Below are 26205 nucleotides of genomic sequence, written 5' to 3' on the forward strand. Positions count from 1 at the left end.
TCTCACAACTCTAAAGTATATAGAGCTGAGCAATTAGTGCTTTTTGAGGTCGTTTTGGTTCGACTATAAAAAAAGAATCACGGTTTTTGATTTTGGTTTAGATCATTTCTTTAGACATGAAATGCACTATGTGGATTGAATTCTGCAACACAGAACAAAACAATGAATAAAGTCCCATGATGGTAGTGACTGCCAATTACTGCTTATCATTTATTAACCATCATTTAATCACTTTACTTTAAAAAAATATTTCAGTTGTGTATATTACATTTGTTTAATTTGATTACTTTATTATTTCATTCCATGTCATCATCTCATCTCTATAGAGCTGCTGTATATGCCGTCTGACAAAATCACTATTTTAGTAGTTCTTCAAAGTAAATAAGGCATATTTTTATGACTGCTGAATACAAACTATCAATCGCTTAGATCATGTATTTTCAGATAGAGATACCTCGCGAAGCAACTGCTCTATCACTCTCAATCACACGTTCTTCTGTCTCTTCTCTCCATCTGTGTCTGCCCCACACAGACTGGCCAAGTATGCGCACAATGGATTATGGTCATTGTAGTTAATTACCACATTTCTGCGCAAAACTAAGTAGAATATTGGCCTGTTGGAAACTACAACTCCCTACTAGATCGCACAGTTCGGCTTGATCGGATTTATCTCTAGAGAAACTGCGCATTGAGCTCATAGAAAAAAAACTGAATGAAATGGAATTCAAATAATTGAACCTTAAACATTTTTGTTAATCGCTCAGCGCTATCAGTATGTGATCTATAAATCACATAATTTGACTGTTTAGAATGCTAGAGGTCTGTGGTGTGTCCTGAAACATATCTGATTGTTCAGTGTACGCAAACACTCTTAAGTGGTCATCAGTCACTAATAAACAGAGGGAGGCAATCTGCCCTTTGTGCCGAACGGCAGGAAAACTAAACATGTAAGTGCAACCTTGCAAGTCATGCCAAGGGAGAAAGATTGACTAAAGAGACGTCTGTAGACATTACTGGAATTCCACCGTGCCGGATTGTGCTAAGACAACTCCCAATGTTGACATTACCCTTTTATAAACACTTGATCGATGTATATATCATAGAAGAGTGTAATTGTCTTTAGGGCAGCTGTTTTTAGTCAAGACCTTCGTGTTTTTAATGTAAAATGTTTTTGTTGTACTGCATGTGTGTTTATAGTTGTGTTTAATGTTGTGTTAGTGTATGTGTGTTTATAGTTGTGTTTAATGATGTGTTAGTGTATGTAAGTTGTTTTGTCTGAAATGTTGTTCCCCCTGCTGCTATTGGACCAGGTCTCTCTTGGAAAAGAGATGTTATCTCAATGAGATAACCTGCATAAATAAAAGGTACATTTAAAATATATATATTTAAAAAAAACAATTGGTGTCGATGGATTGTATGAGCGCACTGATCCAAGAACAGATTTCTTTTAACCCTTTTTCAAGACGTAAAAAAAGGTATGCACGCATGACTAAGTTGCTTTGGATAAAAGATAAATGGCATATATTATATTATCAAGAGGGCAGACAGAGTGAGAGCACATTTGACCTTTCGTACCATAACAGTTCTGCAGCTCTTACGACAGAATGCAAGAATCATTGGGGTTCTTGGGATCGTTGCCATTCGACGGCTCTCCCTCATCATCATCCACCGGGGATCCTTCATCATGGGGCAGCCTTGGCCCGTCTTCCTCATCCAGCTCGGGCGTGTCAGTGCAGGCATCCTCGTAGGCGCTGATGCTGTCTGTGTCGTTGTTCCTATCTGGAAAGATGTCACACCTGTTCTCCTCCTGACTGTTCCCTGGGGTCTGGCTACCCAGCATCAACGGTCCCAAGGTCTTGTTGACCATCTTAGTGAACTTGGTGAAGCTGTCGTCTGCCCCTTCTTCTATGTCCTCAGAGTCCACAGAGGACCACAGCCGGGCGACGTGGAGAGGAGGGGGCCGGGTTGGACTGTCAGAGGGCTGCTCCCCCCTCCCCTTGAAGGAGGCGGCGATCAGTCCTCCAGCGCTGGTCTCCAATGGTAGTCCGTTGTTGGGCCCGGGGCTCTCACTGTCCAATCGGATAATAGAGAGAGGCGCATCTTTGGTAGAATTGTCCTCATCCCTTGGTGCATCACTGACTTGTTCCTGTGCTTCTTTTTTTATTTTCATATCTTGTGTTTGTTGTCTAGCCATCTCCTCCTCCTGCTCCTTGACAAGTGTGTACACTGGTACTGCTGGAATGGTCTTCCTCTCCTGTGGAACAGGATGATATAACAGCTATATTAACCATTTTCACATAGTGCACTATATAGGGCGCCATTAGGGATGCAAACCCTGTACAGACCTCATTACAGCAGGGAAACAGACAGGTGTTACATCTTGAAGCTCACAGATCTTTACATTTAGATTTTCATACTGTAAAAATAGATGAACATTTCAACAGGACACTCCAGGCTAGAAGTGGGTGATATGAAAACCAAATTCAACAAGAACAGTCGTATTATAATGACTTACACAGTCTGGGCTGTTACTATTACAAATGACTCCAAATCTCTGTCAAATACATTTTATAGCCTGTAGTACATCTTGTGCTATACTATCAATATATTCATAGCTCTATTTGCATGGTTTGAGGCTAAGTCGAAAATATACAGGTTAAGACAACGTCGTCATTAATCTCGGACCAGTGCCGTTGCTAATTACTAGCGCTGTTGTTAACTAGCATAGTTAGTCCCATTGTTGCAAAGTTATGGGATATTAGAATCCCGTTGTCTTCACCTGTATTTCTTCAACGTAGGTTTGAGGCATGGGCTGGGAAAGTAGCCAGGCCAATTGTCACATTACCGTTTCCCGATTACAATAGGAAACAATAGGAATTTAAATATGCTCTCTCTAATTCTCTCTTTCTCTCTTTCTTTCTTTCTCTCGGAGGACCTGAGCCCTAGGACCATGCCTCGGGACTACCTCGCATGATGACTCCTTGCTGTCCCCAGTCCACCTGGCCATGCTGCTGCTCCAGTTTCAACTGTTCTGCCTGCGGCTACGGAACCCTGACCTGTTCACCGGACGTGCTTGTTGCACCCTCGACAACTACTATGATTATTATTATTTGACCATGCTGGTCATTTATGAACATTTTAACAACTTGACCATGTTCTGTTATAATATCCACCTGGCACAGCCAGAAGAGGACTGGCCACCCCTCATAGCCTGGTTCCTCTCTAGGTTTCTTCCTAGGTTTTTGGCCTTTCTCAGGAGTTTTTCCTAGGGAGTTTTTCCTAGCCACCGTGCTTCTTTCACATGCTTTGCTTACTGTTTGGGGTTTTAGGCTGGGTTTCTGTACAGCACTTTGAGATTTCAGCTGATATACGAAGGGCTATATAAATAAATTTGATTTGATTTGAAACAGACAGCATCTGCATATCTGTCAGTAAGTGGGCTGTGGGCAAGCCATCCTACGGCAGAGCTCGTGCTGGGTACAAGGCCAATGCCATTTGACAAGACACTCACACACAGTCTTGGGTCACACTGGACTTGCCCAACCACAAGACCATGCTGATGATCAGATGACCAAATTATTACAACCAAAGTCTCTGAGTCACTGCAAATATTTATTTGTTTGAAAATCTACTGAGGTTTCTTAAAGTGAGGAGGATATAGACTGCCAGCTAGAATACATTGTTTAGCACTTCTTAGCGCTTTAAAGGGATAATAAAACCCCAGAAATAAAAATCATGAAACTCCTTAATTTGGTGAAAACCTATGTTCTATCAGGGGGTAAAATTTTACTTCCATCTATGAAATCAGGAAATCTTGTAGGAAAGTTCTATAAGGGCGGCAGATAGCCTAGCGTTAAGATCGTTGGGACAGTAGCCGAAAAGCAACATACTCTGCACTCGCTCTGGGCAGAGAGGAACTGCGAGCTGAACTCGGTGAAATAACATTCCTAAATTGATAGTGCAGTTAGCCAGCTAATTCACATGCTAATATTGACTTTGGTATTATTGTGTGTAGATACATTTGCTAGCTAACTACCTAATTATTGTGGGTTTTGTAGTTCAACATATTTCCACAATCATTTTCACGTTGCTACTAGATGACAAAGAGGAGGCGCTTTTCTAAAGCCAGCGTGCCTCCATTTTGACCCCCCCCACCACCATAGTAAGAAATATTTAGTTTTTGCCACATTTTTTCTATTACAGACAACTTAATGCATACTTTTAAATTGAATTATGTGAGCTAAACATAAAGTATATTTTTTCCTTAAAGTATAATTTCCTTAAAGTACAATAAAATGTCCAAAGTTGTAATGCTACTGTCACCACTACAACAACAAAAATGCATGTACATTTGTCCTTGAAACATTCAATTGAAATATTGTAGAATTCCATTCATCCTATGGACGACTGCTTCTTCTGGGGAGTGCCAATATGACCGATTGGTGACTTCAAAGCTTCTCATTTGCCAAAACATACTGTAGCATCAGCAATTCATGGTTGATATACATCATTGGTTGCTACCACCCTTGCTATAATGACAAAATGAAACTTGTTCACAAAAAATATTGTTTTCACATAAACTCAGCAAAAAAAGAAACGTCCCTTTTTCAAGACCCTGTCTTTCAAAGATAATTCGTACAAATCCAAATAACTTCACAGATCTTCATTGTAAAGGGTTTAAACACTGTTTCCCATGCTTGTTCAATGAACCATAAACAATTAATGAACATGCACCTGTGGAACGGTTGTTAAGACACTAACAGCTTACAGACGGTAGGCAATTTAAGGTCACAGTTATGAAAACTTAGGACACTAGAGGCCTTTCTACTGACTCTGAAAAACACACAAAAAAAGATGCCCAGGGTCCCTGCTCAACTGCGTGAATGTGCCTTAGGCATGCCTCAAGGAGGCAGATGTGGCCAGGGCAATACATTGCAATGTCTGTACTGTGAGACACCTAAGACAGCGCTACAGGGAGACAGGACGGACAGCTGATCGCCCTTGCAGTGGCAGACCATGTGTAACAACACCTGCACAGGATCGGTACAGCCGAACATCACACCTGTGGGACAGTGACAGGATGGCAACAACAACTGCCCGAGTTACACCAGTAACGCACAATCCCTCCATCAGTGCTCAGACTATCCGCGATAGGCTGGACTGAGGGCTTGTAGGCCTGTTGTAAGGCAGGTCCCCACCAGACATCACCGGCAACAACGTCGCCTGTGGGCACAAACCCACTGTCGCTGGACCAGACAGGACTGGCAAAAAGTGCTCTCACTGACGAGTCACGGTTTTGTCTCACCAGGGGTGATGGTCGGATTCGCGTTTATCGTCGAAGGAATGAGCGTTACACCGAGGCCTGTACTCTGGATCGATTTGGAGTTGGAGGGTCCGTCATGGTCTGGGGCAGTGTGTCACAGCATCATCGGACTGAGCTTGTTGTCATTGCAGGCAATCTCAACGCTCTGCGTTACAGGGAAGACATCCTCTTCCCTCATGTGGTATCCTTCCTGCAGGCTCATCCTGACAATGCCACCAGCCATACTGCTCGTTCTGTGCGTGATTTCCTGCAGGACAGGAATGTCAGTGTTCTGCCATGGCCAGCGAAGAGCCGGATCTCAATCCCATTGAGCACGTCTGGGACCTGTTGGATCGGAGGGTGAGGGCTAGGGCCATTCCCCCCAGAAATGTCCGGGAACTTGCAGGTGCCTTGGTGGAAGAGTGGGGTAACATCTCACAGCAAGAACTGGCAAATCTGGTGCAGTCCATGAGGAGGAGATGCACTGCAGTACTTAATGCAGCCGGTGGCCACACCAGATACTGACTGTTACTTTTGATTTTGACCCCCCCTTTGTTCAGGGACACATTATTCCATTTCTGTTAGTCACATGTCTGTGGAACCTTTTCAGTTTATGTCTCAGTTGTTGAATCCTATGTTCATACAAACATTTACACATGTTAAGTTTGCTGAAAATATATGCAGTTGACAGTGAGAGGACGTTTCTTATTGTTATTTAACACTGTTTAACATTGTTAATCATAACAATGTGGTTTGTATGGAAGTCCAGAAAATAAAATCAGTTATGTCGAGATTACAACTTATTTATCTCATAATCACTACATAAAATCGGATCCCAGCCGGCGAACCAACACAACGACGCCGTAGAAGGGGCAGACGGAGCGGTCTTCTGATCATGCTCCGTAGACGGGCACATCGCGCACCGCTCCCGAGCATACTACTCGCCAATGTCCAGTCTCTTGACAACAATGTAGTCGAAATCCGTGCAAAGGAAGCCTTCCAGAGAGACATCAGAGACTGTAAATTCTTTGTTTCACAGAAACGTGGCTCACTCGAGACACGCTATCGGAGTCGGTACAGCCAGCTGGTTTCTTCACGCATTGCGCTGACAGAAACAAGCATCTTTCTGGTAAGAAGAAGGGCGGCGGTGTATGCCACGAGATGTGGTGTGATCGTAACAACATACAGGTACTCAAGTCCTTCTGTTCACCTGACATAGAATTCCTCACAATCAAATGGCGATCGCATTATCTACCTAGAAAATTCTCTTCAATTATAATCACAGCCGCATATATCCCCCCCAAGCAGACACATCGATGGCCCTGAACGAACTTCATTTGACTCTATGCAAACTGGAAACCACATATCCTGAGGCTGCATTTATTGTAGCTGGGGATTTTAACAAGGCTAATCTGAAAACAAGGCTCCCTAAATTCTTTCAGCATATCGATTGCGCTACCAGGGCTGGCAGAACCCTAGATCATTGTTATTCTAACTTCCACAATGCATATAAGGCCCTACCCCGCCCTCCTTTCGGAAAAGCTGACCACGACTCCATTTTGTTGCTTCCAGCCTATAGACAGAAAGTAAAACAGGAAGCTCCCGCGCTCAGGTCTGTTCAACGCTGGTCCATCCAATCGAATTCCACGCTTCAAGATTGCTTCAATCACGTGGACTGGGATATGTTCCGCATTGCGGCGAACAACAACATTGATGAATACGCTGATTCGGTAAGCGGGTTTATTAGCAAGTGCATCGGCGATGTCGTATCCACAGCGTCTATTAAAACATTCCCAAACCATAAACCGTGGATTGATGGCAGCATTCGCGCAAAACTGAAAGCGCAAACCACTGCTTTTAATCAGGGCAAGGTGACCAGAAACATGACCGAATACAAACAGTGCAGCTATTCCCTCCGCAAGGCAATCAAACAAGCTAAGCGTCAGTATAGAGACAAAGTAGAGTCGCAATTCAACGGCTCAGACACGAGAGGTATGTGGCAGGGTCTACAGTCAATCACGGACTATAAAAGGAAAACCAGCCCCGTCGCGGACCAGGATGTCTTGCTCCCAGACAGACTAAACTTCTTTGCTCGCTTTGAGGACAATACAGTGCCACTGACACGGCCCGCTACCAAAACCTGTGGGCTCTCCTTCACTGCAGCCGACGTGAGCAAAACATTTAAACGTGTCAACCCTCGCAAGGCTGCAGGCCCAGATGGCATCCCCAGCCGCGTCCTCAGAGCATGCACAGACCAGCTGGCTGGTGTGTTTACAGACATATTCAATCAATCCTTATCCCAGTCTGCTGTCCCCACATGCTTCAAGAGGACCACCATTGTTCCTGTTCCCAAGAAAGCTAAGGTAACTGAGCTAAATGTCTACCGCCCCGTAGCACTCACCTCCGTCATCATGAAGTGCTTTGAGAGACTAGTCAAGAACCATATCACCTCCACCCCACCTGACCCCCTAAACCCAATCCAATTTGCTTACAGCCCCAATAGGTCCACAGACGGCGCAATCACACTGCACACTGCCCTAACCCATCTGGACAAGAGGAATACCTATGTGAGAATGTTGTTCATCGACTACAGCTCAGCATTTAACACCATAGTACCCTCCAAACTCGTCATCAAGCTCGAAACCCTGGGTCTCAACCCCGCCCTGTGCAACTGGGTCCTGGACTTCCTGACGGGCCGCCCCCAGGTGGTGAGGGTAGGTAACAACATCTCCACCCCGCTGATCCTCAACACTGGGGCCCCACAAGGGTGCGTTCTCAGCCCTCTCCTGTACTCCCTGTTCACCCACGACTGTGTAGCCATGCACACCTCCAACTGAATCATCAAGTTTGCAGACGACACTACAGTGGTAGGCTTGATTACCAACAACGACGAGACGGCCTACATGGAGGAGTGAGGGCCCTCGGAGTGTGGTGTCAGGAAAATAATCTCACACTCAACAAAACAAAGGAGATGATCGTGGACTTCAGGAAACAGCAGAGGGAGCACCCCCCTATCCACATCGACGGGACAGTAGTGGAGAGGGTAGAAAGTTTTAAGTTCCTCGGTGTACACATCACGGACAAACTGAAATGAGCCATCCACACAGACAGCGTGGAGAAGAAGGCGCAGCAGCGCCTCTTCACCCTCAGCAGGCTGTTGGGCTGTATCACCGCCTGGTACGGCAAATGCTCCGCCCATAACCGTAAGGCTCTCCAGAGGGTAGTGAGGTCTGCACAACGCATCACCGGGGGCAAACTACCTGCCCTCCAAGACACCTACACCACCCGATGTCACAGGAAGGCCAAAAAGATCATCGAGGACAACAACCACCCGAGCCACTGCATGTTCACCCCGCTATCATCCAGAAGGCGAGGTCAGTACAGGTGCATCAAAGCAGGGACCGAGAGACTGAAAAACAGCTTCTATCTCAAGGCCATCAGACTGTTAAACAGCCATCACTAACATTGAGTGGCTGCTGCCAACATACTGACTCAACTCCAGCCACTTTAATAATGGAAAAATTGATGTAATAAATGTATCACTAGCCACTTTAAACAATGCCACTTCATATGTTTACATACCCTGCATTGCTCATATGTATGTACTGTACTCTATACCATCCAATGCATCTTGCCTATGCCGTTCTATACCATCACTCATTCATATATTTTTTTATGTACATATTGTTATTCATTCCTTTACACTTGTGTGTATAAGGTAATTGTTGTGACATTGTTAGGTTAGATTACTTGTTGGATATTAATGCATTGTCGGAACTAGAAGCACAAGCATTTCGCTACACTCGCATTAACATCTCCTAACCATGTGTATGTGACAAATATAATTTGATTTAAAAGTTTTGTCAAGATTGCAAGAAAATCTAAAGCACCACGGATCATCCATTAATTTGTTAAGAAACCCTGTGGCTGCGTTGATCACAAATGAGCTTGTGGGGCATTTAATCCCTGAACAATGCCTGTGACAGGCAGTGCGGTCTCCCAGGCTGTGTACGCCCGCAAGACTACAGCCAATCTCACGCAAGAAACAATGCAGCTAACTGGGATAGTCTCGTAAGCTAGGTAGTCTTGTTGGCTAGCTGGCAAGCAAGCGATCTCGTTATCAATGCTGGTTGTTAGCTGCGTTACATAACTGATATGTGTATAATTAAGGGACACTAAATGTTTTGTGGATATAACATTTTTAAGTGGGTGAGCGCCATTCCCTACAGGCTTATCAGATTCAATTTCAGCCTCAGAGGCTGATAAGTCAGGATGCTGCCTTGCAGGCCGTTTTATAGGCAAGGCTCCTTGCTGGCAGATTAGCTGTCAAAGTGCTTTATGGGCAGATGCATACCTGATCCTGCTCTATGCAGCTCCACAGTGGACGTGTCATAATACCCATAAAAACATAGCCGTGAAACACAGAAATGGTTCCAATCGTTTTTTCCATAGGGGATTTCAGAACCACTTCAAACAAGGTCTGTGTTTCATGTAGGCTTCCCTGCCGTGATGTTTTCATGGAGATTTAGACTTATCGGACAACGTAACTTTTATAAATATATCCATCTCTATTAACTCAGATTCGAAAATGGTAATTATCATCAAAGTAGACATCATGCAAGACTACAAATCCTTGCAAGCACCCCATCTATCTTCAGAGTTCGTTCTGCTAGGTGACTGCTAGGTGACCTAAACTGGGATATGCTTAACACCCCGGCAGCCCTACAATCTAAGCTAGATGCCCTCAATCTCACACAAATTATCAAGGAACCCACCAGGTACAACCCTAAATCCGTAAACATGGGCACCCTCATAGATATTATCCTGACCAACTTGCCCTCCAAATACACCTCTGCTGTTTTCAATCAGGATCTCAGCGATCACTGCCTCAATGCCTGCATCTGCTATGGGTCCGCGGTCAAAGGACTACCCCTCATCACTGTCAAACGCTCCCTAAAACAGGCCTTTCTAATCGACCTGGCCCGGGAATCCTGGAAGGATATTGACCTCATCCTGTCAGTCGAGGATGCCTGGTTGTTCTTTAAAAGTAATTTCCTCACCATCTTAAATAAGCATGCCCCTTTCAAAAAATGTAGAACTAAGAACAGATATAGCCCTCGGTTCACTCCAGACCTGACTGCCCTCGACCAGCACAAAAAACATCCTGTGGCGGACTGCACTAGCATCGAATAGTCCCCGCGATATGCAACTTTTCAGGGAAATCAGGAACCAACACACGCAGTCAGTCAGGAAAGCAAAGGCTAGCTTTTTCAAACAGAAATTTGCATGTAGCTCTAACTCCAAAAAGTTTTGGAACACTAAAGTCCATGGAGAATAAGGGCACCTCCTCCCAGCTGCCCACTGCACTGAGGCTAGGTAACACTGTCACCACCGATAAATCCACGATAATCGAGAATTTCAATAAGCATTTCTCTACGGCTGGCCATGCTTCCCTCCTGGCTACCCCAACCAACAGCCCCACACCCCCCGCAGCTACTTGCCCAAGCCTCCCCAGCTTCTCCTTCACCCAAATCCAGACAGCTGATGTTCTGGAAGAGCTGCAAAACCTGGACCCGTACAAATCAGCTGGGCTAGACAATCTGGACCCTCTCTTTCAAAAGTTATCTGCCGCCATTGTTGCAACCCCTATTTACCAGTCTGTTCAACCTCTCTTTCGTATCATCCGAGATCCCTAAAGAATGGAAAGCTGCCGCGGTCATCCCCCTATTCAAAGGGGGAGACACTCTAGACCCAAACTGTTACAGATCTATATCCATCCTGCCCTGCATTTCTAAAGTCTTCGAAAGCCAAGTTAATAAACAAATCACTGACCATTTTGAATCCCACCGTACCTTCTCCGCTGTACAATCTGGTTTCCGAGCTGGTCATGGGTGCACCTCAGCCATGCTCAAGGTACTAAACAATATCATAACCTCCATCGATAAAAAACAGTACTGTGCAGCCGTCTTCATCGACCTGGCCAAGGCTTTCGACTCTGTCAATCACTGTATCCTTATTGGCAGACTCAACAGCCTTGGTTTCTCAAATGACTGCCTCGCCTGGTTCACCAACTACTTCTCAGACAGAGTTCAGTGTGTCAAATCGGAGGGCCTGTTGTCCGGACCTCTGGCAGTCTCTATGGGGGTACCACAGGGTTCAATTCTCGGGCCGACTCTTTTCTCTGTATATATCAACGATGTCGCTCTTGCTGCGGGTGATTCCCTGATCCACCTCTACGCAGACGACACCATTCTGTATACATCTGGCCCTTCTTTGGACACTGTGTTAACTAACCTCCAAACGAGTTTCAATGCCATACAACACTCCTTCCGTGGCCTCCAACTGATCTTAAACACTAGTAAAACCAAATGCATGCTTTTCAACCGTTCTCTGCCCACCCGACTAGCATCACTACTCTGGACGGTTCTGACTTAGAATATGTGGACAACTACAAATACCTAGGTGTCTGGCTAGACTGTAAACTCTCCTTCCACACTCATTTTAAACATCTCTAATCCAAAATTAAATATAGAATCGGCTTCCTATTTCGCAATTAAGCCTCCTTCACTCACGCCGCCAAACATACCCTCATAAAACTGACTATCCTACCGATCCTCGACTTCGGCGATGTCAGTAACAAAATAGCTTCCAATACTCTACTCAGCAAACTGGATGCAGTCTATCACAGTGCCACCTGTTTTGTCACCAAAGCACCTTATACCACCCACCACTGCCACCTGTATGCTCTAGTCGGCTGTTCCTCGCTACATATTCGTCGCCAGACCAACTGGCTCCAGGTCATCTATAAGTCTATGCTAGGTAAAGCTCCGCCTTATCTCAGCTCACTGGTCACGATAACAACACCCACCCGTAGCACGCGCTCCAGCAGGTATATCTCACTGATCATCCCCAAAGCCAACACCTGCTTTGGCCGCCTTTCCTTCCAGTTCTCTGCTGCCAATGACTGGAGCGAATTGCAAAAAAATAAAAAAATAAGAAATGTAAAAAAATAATATATATAAAAAAAAAAAAAAAATTACAAATTTAAAAAAAATATAAATTAAAAAAAAATCTAAAAAATATATATATATATAAAAAAAAAAAATTATAAAAAAAAATAAATAAAAAAAAACAAACAAAAAAAACAAAAAAAAAAAAACGCTGAAGCTGGAGACTTATATTTCCCTCACTAACTTTAAACATCAGCTGTCTGATCGCTGCAGCTGTACAAAGCCCATCTGTAAATAGCCCACCCAATCTACCTACCTCATCCCCATATTGCTTTTATTTACTTTGCTGCTCATTGCACACCAGTATTTCTACTTGCACATCATCATCTGCTCATTGATAACTCCAGTGGTAATTTACTAAACTGTAATTCCTTCGCTACTATGGCCTATTTATTGCCTTACCTCCTCACGCCATTTGCACACACTGAATATAGACTCTTTTTCTATTGTGTTATTGACTGTACGCTTGTTTATTCCATGTGTAACTCTGTAGTTGTTTGTGTCGCACTGCTTTGCTTTATCTTGGTCAGGTCGCAGTTGTAAATGAGAACTTGTTCTCAACTAGCTTACCTGGTTAAATGTATGGTGTCAGAATGCACTGCTGTATTAAAGCAATTCAGAACTTGTTGACATCTTCTGTTGCAGATTCAACGCCAGATTAACTAATTGCAGAATGTATCCACAATCATGAATGAATAAGCATATTTATTTGACAAGAATGCACCTAGTCCTCCATCAATCACATCAAACACCTGAACTCCAGCAATTACATTGTTTTAAAGAAATCAAAATAGCAAACAATGCATACATATGCCTTGTAAACATATAAACATCTGACTTGATGTAATTATATTAATCAATGCCACAAACCTGGGACATAGTAATAATAGTTCATACGGTGCTCTTCTACCAGAGAGTGCACAGATTCTTCTGCTTTTCCATTTTAGAAACTAGATCAGCAAAAATAACAAAATGTAAAACAGCATATTGTGATTTTTGGTGGATGAGTTACAAACGGAGAAACAGCTGGATGCATAAGGTAGGTTTAATATAAATACTAGGTCAACTCCAGCAGAATGAGAAACACTCAAAACAAGGAAGACATGCTGAAACTAAACTATATCACCAGCTTTCTTGTCAACTTAACAGGTCAATGTTGTTGCTATCAATTGTGAGCAGCACATTTACCACTGCATTCAATCTGAACCTCAGAATAAGCAGGAGGCCAGCATTACCAGAGTAAAAAAAAGTTGGCAAAAACAGTACACCACAACACTTTTAAACGTGTTACGGAGTATAGATGTTATCAAATCAGGAGGAGTGAAGGAAGCAGCATAGGAAAAATGGGTGAAGGTAGATGAGATGGAGAGTTCCAAAGTTGAGGGACCATGGGGCATAAAAGGCAGTGTGGACTAAGGGGTCGCTAGAGGGATGGTTGGCCATGGAATAAACATAAGGTTGGGTGCTGGTGTGCTTCTCCATCCCTTATAGGTTGTCGCCACAAATATCCGGCCCAGGTCCAGTTACACATGGGGTCTCAGCTGGTCCCTCGACATCATTCTGTCTCAGTTGCAGAATTCAAATCGTGGTCAATTTATGTCTGTGAATCACAATTAAAGACAATGAGTGATCACAGCATTTCCACCAATTGAGCTATGCACAATACAACTTAAGCATTGATGACAACATTTTGTTGACAATATGGTTTATACTATGTGTGAATGATGGAAGAATCTTATCCCAGCTGTAGGTCCATTTGAGTGTGTGGTCACTTAGGCCTGCACATCAACCAGTACTGGGACCTTTGGAGACTTGGGATGCTTGTTCTCAAAGTGCTGCTTGAATGTCTTCATGTCTGCATCTATAAAAGGTGAAAGACAAAATGGAGGAAGTTAATCTGTGGTTTAGATTGAATTCAAAGTTGACACAAATGATAAACTAAGCAATGTGATGCCACACTACTACACATATGAAAGACTGTACCACACAGGTCAGTACAACAGCCTACAGATGGAGAGGAACCTAAAGGCACATACAGTACCAACCAATACTACTTTCCCGATAGACAGGGCAGGTGTGGACCAGTGCTGCCTTGGCTGTAGTCTTCTAGTCCGCAGCTGCTACCTTCTTCTTAGCAGCTGCCGCGTTGCCCCCCCCCCCCAATTGTACCCGTACTGAATAATGACTTAAGAGGGTGTATAAGCTTTTGTTCCAGCCCAGCTCATGCCTGATTACAAATCATAACCTATCGTTGTGATTCGTCATGTTGATCATTTAAGTCAGGTCTTAGGGCTGGGCTGCGACAAAACCCTTCACACACACACACGCACACACACGCACACACACGCACACACTCCTGCTCTTCAGGACTTGCTGCAATGACTGAAACAGACCAAAGCAGGTCAAAACAGCTTGCCTAGTTGAGAAGTGATAAGACCTATTGATTCTGGAATACAGAAGGTGCAAATAAGGTTAATAATTATACTTAGGGGCCTTCAGAGTGGAGCAGCAGTCTAAGGTACTGCATCACAGTGCTAGAGGCGTCACTACAGATCCAGGTTCGATCCCGAGCTGTGTCGCAGCCGGCCGTGACAGGGAGACCCATGAGGCAGCGCACAATTGGCCCAGCATCGTCCGTGTTAGAAGAGGGTTTGGCCGGCTGGGATGTCCTGGTTCCATCTTGCTCTAGCGACTCCTTGTGGCGGCCGGGCGCAGTGCACGCGGACTTTGGTCGCCAGCTGTACGGTGTTTCCTCAGGCGCATTGGTGCGGCCGGCTTCCGAGTTAAGCGGGCAGTGTGTCAAGAAGCAGTGCGGTTTGGCAGGATCGTGTTTCGAGGATGCATGGCTCTCAACCTTCGCCTCGCACGAGTCCGTATGGGAGTTGCAGCGATGGGGACAAGACTAACTACCAATTGGATATTACGAAATTTGGGAGAAAAAGGGGTAAAAAGTGTATATACATATATACACACACACACACACACACACACACACACACACACACACACACACACACACTTAAAAAAACTATTCATTTAAAACCCACCATAGTTGGTAGGACTAAATAAAGTTACATAACCTTCCCTACTAGCTATACTAATGATATGCTGTCTAGAAGGGAAACAGCAAACAGGTCAATGTTTCCTCGCAGTAAAGTACATACACTTGCTAATGATTAGGATGCTAATCAGTCCATCTCTGAAACCTCTAAAAAAGCCAGACCAAAATAATACTGCTAGCTAGGATAGCTGCAAGGCAAGTACTACCCACAGACACAAACAAACATGAACTAGAATGTTAGATGGTGAAACTAAGTTAGCTAGCTAGTTCAGTAGCAAGCTAAACTGTTGGCTTATGAAAGCTTAACTCGTTTTTGTGAACTTCTCATGCATTTAAATGGCTAGCCAAATAGACTGCTAATGTAGCTATCTAGCCAGGCTAATATTGCTAACTAGTTAACCATGAGCTAGCTAGCTAGATATCAGGTATGTGTAAATGTTTTACTTGCCCAATACAGTTCAGACTTCTTCATTTAAACAAATTATAAATTACCATATTTAGCTAACATTAGATAGAATCTCAAGATAAACTTACTTTTGCCTCGATTCGGCAGTCTCGTCCAGATCATCATGGCCATGGTAAGTGACGTGAAGCTTGAGACGAGCATTTGTAGTTCTGTATGATAGCCACATAAGCCGCTAATTAACATTTCCTTTTTGGGGGGTAAATACAATGTGATGTTTATCAATATATAGAGCATCCTGACATCAGCCTCTGAGGCTGCTATTGAATCTGATCAGCCTGTCAGGAATAGAGCACACCGACTCTTGATCATCTACATGATGCACTGACTGTTAATCTGCCTGCAAGGAGCTTTACTTATGAAACAGCCTACAAGGCAGAATCCTAACATATCAACCTCAGAGGCTGCTATTGAATCTGATCAGCCTGTCAGGAATGGAGCTCACCCACTCTGTACATTTTTATATTATCCATAAAACATGAAGTGTCCCTTACAATTATACACATATCAGTTATGCAAACTAACAACCGGCAAAAACAACTAGCTAGCTAGCAAGACTACCTTGCCAGCCAAGTTAGCTGCATTGTTGCTTGCATGCGATTGGCTGTGGTCCTGGCATATAGCCTGAGGGCTTAAATCACCCACAAGCTCTTAGCGCAAGGTAATGGACATTTAGCTTGCCAACCTTCTAATTTATAAACTGAGCTCAAACACGAATGAAAGCATGAAATGTACCATCCATCAGTGTGGCAATCAATAACAACGTATGAGCTGATCCACCGTGGGCTCTGCCGCCTCAACCATACTGTCAATCTATCTTAAGTAAGTACATTCCTATTTATAGAGTTGACCTAGACAAAACAACTTTTGTTATTTTTTAACCTTTAAATACCTAGGCAAGTCAGTTAAGAACAAATTGTTATTTACAATGAAGGCCTGGAATCGAACCAGGGTCTGTAGTGACGCCTCTAGCACCGATGCAGTGCCTTAGACTGCTGCGCCACTTGGGAGCCCTAAATGTCAATCATCTCATGGTCGACAAAACAACTTTTGTTATGTAGTGACGATGAAATAAATAAATTGTGATCGACATAACAAGGGAATACATTTTTGTCCCATATGCCCTCTCTGGACTTTCGTAGGTTTGAGGTGGATTATCCCATTTAATTGCAAACAGACAACTCCCTTCTAACCTGCCACAAGCCTCAGTAGCAGATAACAACCAGATAGCTCTGACTTTGCTGATAGCTATTCTGAGGAAAAGTGTATTTACTATGCCTGTGATGTGGTTGTCCCACTTAGCTGTTTTAAGATGAATACACGAACTAAGTCACTCCGGATAAGAGCGTCTACTAAATTACTAAATTGTAAATGTTAAAATATAATGTAAATGTAACCCCAAATGAAATGTGCTGTTCATTAGAACACAAAATGTACTCCACATGACATTAGTCAACATCTAGCAAGCATAACACCTTTATCAAACATATCCTTTGGGACAGAACAAATATCTATCAATCATTTACATTGCCCTATTTTAGGAAGGGTAATGTACACACACTGAGAATAACAGGTATGGTGGGAGGTTGTCCCCCAGGCTTAAATTTCCCAGCAGTGGAAACACTTCTTTCTGTCAAGTTCAGCAAAGCACAGAGCCGAGAGAAAGAGAGAACACTCCCCTGACAAAGGAAAGAGATACACAATAAACCAGAGCTGGCATGAAGCTACTAGTCAGTCTTTATTTTTACATTTTAGTAATTTAGCAGACGCTCTTATCCAGAGCGACTTACAGGAGCAATTAGGGTTGCTCAAGAGCACATAGACTGTTTTTTCACCTAGTCAGCTCAGGGATTAGATCCAGCAACATTTAGGTTATTGACCCAACACTCTTAACTGCAAGGCTACCTGCCGTGGATATGTCCAAAACCAGGAATCCTGCTGTACGTGCCTCTCTCTGTATGATTATGTAAGCCCCTCCTCCTCATACTTCATTACCTCTTTTAGCCTCTCCACCTCCTGCATCAGAGAGCTGACCATGTCCTCCAACTTCCTGTTGGCTTCTCTCGCTTGCTCCAACTCCTACAAATACAGAAAGACACATCCATTTATGACTCAATGCAGCTGAGGTTTGTGAATTGTTTTAGAGCAGTGATTCTTCAACAGTAGGAAAACCACAGTTGGGTCACAGGAAATAGCACATTCCTACTGGGTTTCTACTATAAACATTGTTTTGCTCCTCCAGGATCTTTTTACATGTTCATTAGATTTTGGTAATTTAGTAGACACTCTTATCCAGAGTGACTTACAGTCAGTGCATTTCACTAAGGTAGGTAAGACAACCACATATCTCAGTCATTGCAAGTGAGTATTACTGTATGTACCATGGTGGCATGGCTGGCCTCTCTCTGAGCCTCGGCCAGCATCTCCTCGGCCCCCTCCAGGGCGTCGTGCAAAACGTCCACCTGGAACAACACAGTCTCCCGCTGCAGCTCCAGCCCACGGAGCTCTTGCAACATCTCGTCGTAGCTCGCCTGCAGATCAAGCTGACAAACACAGGCATATCCGTGGGAAGATCCAATTAGTCATCGCGCTCCCAACAAACACAGGTATGGCAGTGGGCAGCTTCATCTAGTCACACTAACAACAATACTGGTATAATTAACATGTAATTTGATATTCAACTGTTGGATATTGCTTCATGGAAATGTAATTGTTTTGATAGCTATTGCTGGTCTATGGTCCTTATTTGAGTCATACCAGGTTTCAGCAACAAGTGGCTGGCATAACAACACATAATTGCACTGGAGCTAAATTCTTTATTCCTGGGTTATTTTGTGGGAGTTTCATAAAGAGTATGCACCCTCTGAATATGCAGCACAGGCAGTGAGAAGGTTTGACATCCAGTACAACTGGTTATACTGATCAAATATGAGAAAAGGTATTGTGAATGTTTTTTTAAAGCTTGTGCAGATAATCACCATCTCAGGGAGTTCCATCATTAGTTCTTGATCCTCAGACTGCTGGAGGGAACAAGACAAAGAGAAAGGTCAACAACACTCAAACAAGTAATATAATAACAAGTTCTAGCATAATCTTAGTATGGTTCATAGCACAGATAGAATCAGAGGTAATCATGTTTAAATGTCAGATCAGTGTAGGGCTGCCCTGTGGGGAATATGGTGCCATTTGGGACACATACTAAATACCAGTAGCTTCATCCATTGCTCTTATTATACCTGACTCCCACTTCTCCTCTCGAGGGTCCCCCCTCTGCGTGTCAGACGCCTGGCCGAACTCTCCGTCTTACAAAATAACAAAAGACATATCAGACAGAGCCATAATAATAATAATAATAATAATGTCTACAAAGCATGTGGGAATAACTGTTTGCATACTTTTTACATTGTTCCCACATCCCATAGTCAGCTGGTATACACAGGAAAAGTTTCCTAATATTGAGTTGCACCCCCTTTTGCCCTCAGAACAGCCTCAATTCATCGGGGCATTGACTCTACAAGATGTCGAAAGCGTTCCACAGGGATGCTGGTCAGGTTCTGGTAAATGCCGGCTTTTGGCAGATAAAATGAAATGCCTATAAATAAAACTGTTTCCGGCCAAATGGCAAAATCATGTTTTTTATTCATTGATGGAAATACAAGTCAACGTACTCCAACTTCAAAGGCAAATATACTTCATAGGCTAATAAATTCTCACGCTGCTTGAAAATTAGTGTCGGGTGTGTTTCTATTTTTACTCACGCAAAAGACACGAGGTCCTCATAAGGGACTTCAGCTAAGTGTATCCTGACTGGTGAAAATTGGCAAATATTGTGTTGATTATCCCCGTTTCCAATGTGCCTGCCAAGAGGGGATTCTTTCGCCAAAACAGAGTAAAAACGGCCTTGAGGACAAAGTGACAAGGCTGATGGGCATAGCAAGCTGCTCCAAGGAGTTGGACCGTTTTGAATTCCTGACAGCTCACTTTGAGCAGACCAAGGTCCGCCGCAAACGCAAGTAAATTAGAAGCAAATTATTGTGTTCATCTCGCTTGGTCCAAGCAGTTATACTACAGCCATAGGCAAGATCACCAAATGCCGCCCATGTGTCATGTATAGTATAAAGATATGGAATGGATTAATAGACTGGAGTAGAGTAATGATGTGTATTTCAGTTGCGCTTCTTCAGTAGCACTTGCAAACTAAACATCATTGCCAACTATTTACGTCGGACAGTTACAATCACTAGGCAGCCAACTGTCTACAGTAGGAAACAGAGTTGTTATCAATAAGCCATGTATATCACATGACACGTGCTTTCATAAATGCACGGCGCGGGCCTAGTTTCACAGGAGCATTGTAAAATAAGCTCTCTCAATGAACCAGCTGAATTTAGTTTATTTACATATCGAATTTGATTGTCCAACATCAGTTTTATAATTTCTTCATTTTGTAGACACCAAAGAGTGTCCTCTTTCCACTGCTGTGGTGCTGAATCGCAGGGGGAGTGGGGCAGGCCAGCCCGGTCATGGCTAGAAGGGACACAGTTTTTTTGTTGCATTTTAGCTAACCTTAACCTAATTTTCCTAACCTGCTACGTTAATTCTTGCAAATAACATTATACAAATATATAATTTATAGCAGGGATGACGACACAACGGCTAACGTTTTCAATAAAACTTGTAATTTTGGTACAAAAACAATGTTCAACTTTACAGGCTAAATTCTATTCTGTTAAAATGAATTACAATAATCCAAATGTGATTTTGAGCACAGTGGGTGGACGCCCTAACGCGTTATGCACCCAATGCATATGGGTATCTGGCAAATTTCTCAAATGTCCGTCAAATTAAAATCTGTCCAGTCACGTTGCCCGGCGCCGTATTTTCCTAACGGAAACCTTGATGCTGGCCCATGTTGACTCTAATGCTTCCCACAGTTGTGACAAGTTGGCTGGATGTCCTTTGGTTGGTGGACCCTTATTGAATAACATGGAAAACTTAAGCATGAAAAACCCAGCAGCGTTGCAGTGATTGACACAAACCGGTGCTCCTGGCACCTACTGCCATACCCCGTTCAAAGGGACTTAAATATTGTCTCATCCATTCAACCTCAATGGCACACATACTGTACACAATCTGTCTCAAGGCTTAAAAATCCTTCTTTAACCTGTCTCCTCCCCTTCATCTACACTGATTGATGTGGAATTATCACTTGCTAAGGTATGAAGTCTTCTGTGATGGTCAATCTAATGAGTGGCCTACCCACTGTTAATGAATATTAGCATTTCGGCGAAAGGATTGACAATGATGCCAGAGGATTGTTTTACAGATGGATTCATGAATGAAGCGCAATCAAATGAGTGGGCTATTGCAATTGTATAATAGCCTATGGGTAAATCCATTTGAATTAAAATTAGGTTGACAGCACCCCTTTTTCATTTGAACGAAAAGTTCCATACATATTTGCCCATTGTAGAAGTGCTCAGAAAATGACTTTTTGGACCTAAATGCCAAACATTTAAGAGATAAAGATGCTTAAAGTTGACCCATTTTGCATACCCCACCATACCATGAGACATGTCTTCATCACTGGAAAAGATAAACGGATGAAAATTGTCTTCTTTTTTACCTTAACCACAATTTTCAAAAAAATGTGTAAACTTATTTTTTTCATAATTCAAATTAAAGTTTGTCACGTGCGCTGAATACAACAGGTGTAGACCTTACAGTGAAATGCTTACTTACAGGCTCTAATCAATAGCGCAAAAAAGGTATTAGGTGAACAATAGGTAGGTAAAGAAATAAAAAACAGTAAAAAGACAGGCTATATACAGTAGCGAGGCTATAAAAGTAGGGAGGCTACATACAGACACCGGTTAGTCAGGCTGATTGAGCTAGTATGTACATATGGTTAAAGTGACTATGCATATATGATGAATAGAGAGTAGCAGTAGCGTAAGAGGGGTTGGCGGGTGGTGGGTGGTGGGACACAATGCAGATAGCCCGGTTAGCCACTGTGCGGGAGCACTGGTTGGTCGGCCCAATTGAGGTAGTATGTACATGAATGTATAGTTAAAGTGACTATGCATATATGATAAACAGAGAGTAGCAGCAGCGTAAAAGAGGGGTTGGGGAGGGGGGGGGGGGGCACACAATGCAAATAGTCCGGGTAGCCATTTGATTACCTGTTCAGGAGTCTTATGGCTTGGGGGTAAAAACTGTTGAGAAGCCTTTTTGTCCTAGACTTGACACTCCGGTACCACTTGCCATGCGGTAGTAGAGAGAACAGTCTATGACTGGGGTGGCTGGGGTCTTTGACAATTTTTAGGGCCTTCCTCTGACACCGCCTGGTGTAGAGGTCCTGGATGGCAGGCAGCTTAGCCCCAGTGATGTACTGGGCCGTACGCACTACCCTCTGTATTGCTTTGCGGTCAGAGGCCGAGCAGTTGCCGTACCAGGCAGTGATACAACCAGTCAGGATGCTGTCGATGTTGCAGCTGTAGAACCTTTTGAGGATCTCATGACCCATGCCAAATCTTTTTAGTTTCCTGAGGGGGAATAGGCTTTGTCGTGCCCTCTTCACGACTGTCTTGGTGTGTTCGGATCATTCTAGTTTGTTGTTGATGTGGACACCAAGGAACTTGAAGCTCTCAACTTGCTCCACTACAGCCCCATCGATGAGAATGGGGGCGTGCTCGGTGCTCCTTTTCCTGTAGTCCACAATAATCTCCTTAGTCTTGGTTACGTTGAGGGATAGGTTGTTATTCTGTCACCACCCGGCCAGGTGTCTGACTTCCTCCCTATAGGCTGTCTCGTCATTGATCAGGCCTACCACTGTCGTGTCATCGGCAAACTTAATGATGGTGTTGGAGTTGTGCCTGGCCGTGCAGTCATGGGTGAACAGGGAGTACAGGAGGGGACTGAGCACACACCACTGGGGAGCTCCAGTGTTGAGGATCAGTGTGGCAGATGTGTTGCTACCTACCCTCACCACCTGGGGGCGGCCCGACAGGAAGTCCAGGATCCAGTTGCAGAGGGAGGTGTTTAGTCCCAGGGTTCTTAGCTTATTGATGAGCTTTGAGGGCACTATGGTGTTGAATGAGCTGTTGTCAATGAACGGTATTTTCACATAGGTGTTCCTTTTGTCCAGGTGGGAAAGGGCTGTGTGGAGTGCAATAGAGATTGCATCATCTGTGGATCTGTTTGGGCGGTATGCAAATTGGAGTGGGTCTAGGGTTTCTGGGATAATGGTGTTGATGTGAGCCATTACCAACCTTTCAAAGCACTTCATGGTTACAGACGTGAGTGCTACGGGTCTGTAGTCATTTAGGCAGGTTGCCTTTGTGTTCTTGGGCACAGGGACTATGGTGGTCTGCTTGAAACATGTTGGTATTACAGACTCAATCAGGGAGATGTTGGAAATGTCAGTGAAGACACCTGCCAGTTGGTCAGCACATGCCCGGAGCACACGTCCTGGTAATCCATCTGGCCCCGCAGCCTTGTGTATGTTGACCTGTTAAAAGGTCTTACACACGTCGGCTACGGAGAGTGTGATCACACAGTCGCCTGGAACAGCTAATTGAAGGTTTTTGTGTTGTGCCCGCCATCGGTTGAGACAACATGCTCTTGAATAGAGGGTGGGTGTCATGGTTTGGCTGATAAATCTACTAAAATGTGAATATGTATGCAGATGACTCAGCACTATACACATCAGCTACTACAGCGACTGAAATGACTGCAACACTCAACAAAGAGCTGCAGTTAGTTCCAAGGTGGGTGGCCAGGAATAAGTTATCCCTAAATATTTCTAAAACTAAAAGCATTATATTTGGAACAAAACACTCACTAAACCCTAAACCTCAACTAAATCTTGTAATAAATAATATCGAAATTGAGCAAGTTGAGATGACTAAACTGCTTGGAGTAACCCTGATATTAAACTTTCATGGCCAAAACATGCAGTAGTAGCTAAGATGGGGAGAAGTCTGTCTATAATAAAGCGATGCTCTGCCTTGTTAACAACATTATCAACAAGGCAAGTCCTACAGCCTCTAGTTTTGTCGCACCTTGACTACTGTTCAGTCGTGTGGTCAGGTGCCACAAAAAAGGACGTAGGAAAATTGCAATTGGCTCAGAAGAGGGCAGCACGGCTGGCCCTTGGATGTACACAGAGAGCTAATATTAATAATATTAATTTCAATCTCCCCTGGATTAAAGTGGAGAGAATTACTTCATCACTACTTCTATTTATGAGAGGTACTTACATGTTGAATGCACCGAGCTGTCTGTCTAAACTACTGGACACACATGCATACCCCACAAGAGGTCTCTTCACAATCCCCAAGTCCAGAACAGACTATGGGAGGCACACAGGACTACATAGAGCCATGACTACATGGAACTCTATTCCACATCAGGTAACTGATGCAATCAGTAAAATTAGATTTAAAAAAACAGTTACAAAAAACACCTTATGGAACAGCGGGGACTGTGAAGCAACACAAACATTGGCACAGACACGATAACATACGCACTATACGTAGACATGGATTTAGTACTGTAGATATGTGGCAGTGGTGGAGTAGGGGCCTGAGGGCACACAGCGTGTTGTGAAATCTGTGAATGTATTGTAATGTTTTTAAAATTATATAAACTGCCTTCATTTTGCTGGACCCCAGGAAGAGTAGCTGCTGCTTTGGCAGCAGCTAAATGGGGATTCATAATAAATACAAATATACAATTGAAATTTAAACTTTCAAATAGTACCGCAAAGATGAGAATGTTGACTTTAATGGGAATATTTGTTTTAAATCATACTGGCAATCCTCCATAGGAAACCTAATGCAATCATAGAAATATAGATAATAGAATACACATTACCATTTAAGTTAACATTCAACAGTGGATGGACTGGTGGTCATCTTTGTGGTAATAATTAAAAGTTACAATTTTAATTCAATTTCAATGGTGTACTAGCTAAATTGCAGTGGTCTGAAGGGATAGGTCCATTCTATGAATTATATTTCTATGATTGAAATGCCACCCACCCTGTATTCAAGAGCATGTTGTGTCTCAACCAATGGCAGGCACAACAAACTCAAATGATGTTAAATAGGGTCTAAGCTACAACATATGTGAATATGAAAACAATCAGAAATCAGTTTAGATAATTGACATTAAAGGTTTAAAATTCATTTTTTTCAATAAATAATAAAATAGTTTGAAAACATTTATATCAAACTCAACCATTATCTTTTCCAGTAATGGAGACATGGATGTCTATGGTATGGAGGGGTATGCAAAATGGGTCAACTTTGAGCACATTTATTTCGTGAATGTTTTGTCATTCAGGTCCAAAAAGCGACTTTCTAACCACTTCCATGGACAGACATGTATGGAATGTTTTGTTTAAATCAAAAGGGATGCTGTCAAAAAAGTGATTGAATTCAAATGGATTTTGCCTACCCTTAGGCTACATATCAACACAATTTGGCAAACCTCTAGGTCCAGTTCTCATGGACTGTAAGTTTACTGTACTGTACCAATGATTAAAAAAAGAAACTGATGATGAACCACTGATGACTGAATTCTAACTACATTAGTCATGCAATGTCAATGTGTCGTCCCTATTCTATGCACACTGTAACGAAGTAGCCATTCTGTTTTACTTGTGCCCTAACGGGAGACACTAAGGTTAGTCAGAGATTAGAAGCCATTTTTCTCTGGTGTTTTAAGTAACTAGCTAAACGTAAAGCCATTTGAAGGCAATTTAGTTGTTGGTAGGCTGCCTACAATGTAACACTGCTCGAAAGGAAGTCATTGTAACAATGTTAACGTTTTCTGTCAGTGAACTTGAAACAATGTAAAACCGAATGCTACAGTAACATTGGGGTGAGAGTCTAAATGAAAATGAGTAGGCTATACAAGAGTAAAAAAAACAAAGTAAACATCTTAAAAATATAAAACACATGCAGTGGCTTACTGTAACGCTCGAGGATGAATCTTCTCGACTGTAGCCTAGTAATGTCAAATTAGACTCTATAAAAGTAGATAATAGCCTACAGATAATAGACTGCATGACTCTTGTAAATGTCGCAATATTCAATCACAACGTGATTGTTCGACGCTCACCTCTTTGATAATGTTGCGAAGTGACTCGTCCTCACTCACTCCCCGAGAAAGCGTCCTTTTTATCGGCGACCCGATTCTTTCCAAAGTCCCGGAATGCATTTTTATAGTAACCTACGATACACAAAAAATAGAAATCATTTTCTTAAGAACTAGATGACATGAGTACTGTAGTCAACGAGTAATGTTTTGTTTTGTGCGGATGAAGGGATCGCGACAGAATGAACTGACGCCCAGATTGTGG

At 43.2% G+C, this 26205-nt stretch overlaps 1 protein-coding gene across 2 annotated transcripts; it reads right to left on the minus strand.

Moving 5' to 3' along the window:
- Positions 1–1498: 1498 nt before the first annotated feature.
- LOC115150455 (uncharacterized) lies at positions 1499–26205 on the minus strand. Of its 2 annotated transcripts, none has more exons than XM_029693767.1 (6): positions 25965–26205; positions 19073–19138; positions 18815–18853; positions 18218–18379; positions 17832–17915; positions 1499–2254 (listed from the first exon to the last, which is right to left on the minus strand). In XM_029693767.1, the coding sequence occupies exons 1-6, from the start codon at positions 26061–26063 to the stop codon at positions 1595–1597; spliced, it is 1110 nt and encodes a 369-aa protein (XP_029549627.1). In that variant the 5' UTR covers positions 26064–26205; the 3' UTR covers positions 1499–1594. The 2 variants fall into 2 exon arrangements, with proteins under 2 accessions (XP_029549627.1, XP_029549626.1); XM_029693766.1 differs by having other exon boundaries at positions 18815–18856.

Source organism: Salmo trutta, chromosome 16 (assembly GCF_901001165.1).
Source record: "Salmo trutta chromosome 16, fSalTru1.1, whole genome shotgun sequence".
Classification (NCBI taxonomy): Eukaryota; Metazoa; Chordata; class Actinopteri; order Salmoniformes; family Salmonidae; genus Salmo; species Salmo trutta.

What these genes read in the sequence shown, in the direction of transcription:
- LOC115150455 (XM_029693766.1), bottom strand. Translation starts at nt 26,063, where the DNA reads ATGCATTCCGGGACTTTGGAAAGAATCGGGTCGCCGATAAAAAGGACG. An exon ending in TTCGCAACATTATCAAAGAG is followed by an intron (nt 19,139 to 25,964) that starts GTGAGCGTCGAA and finishes TTATTTTGTAAG; the next exon opens with ACGGAGAGTTCGGCCAGGCG. An exon ending in AGAGGAGAAGTGGGAGTCAG is followed by an intron (nt 18,857 to 19,072) that starts GTATAATAAGAG and finishes TGTTCCCTCCAG; the next exon opens with CAGTCTGAGGATCAAGAACT.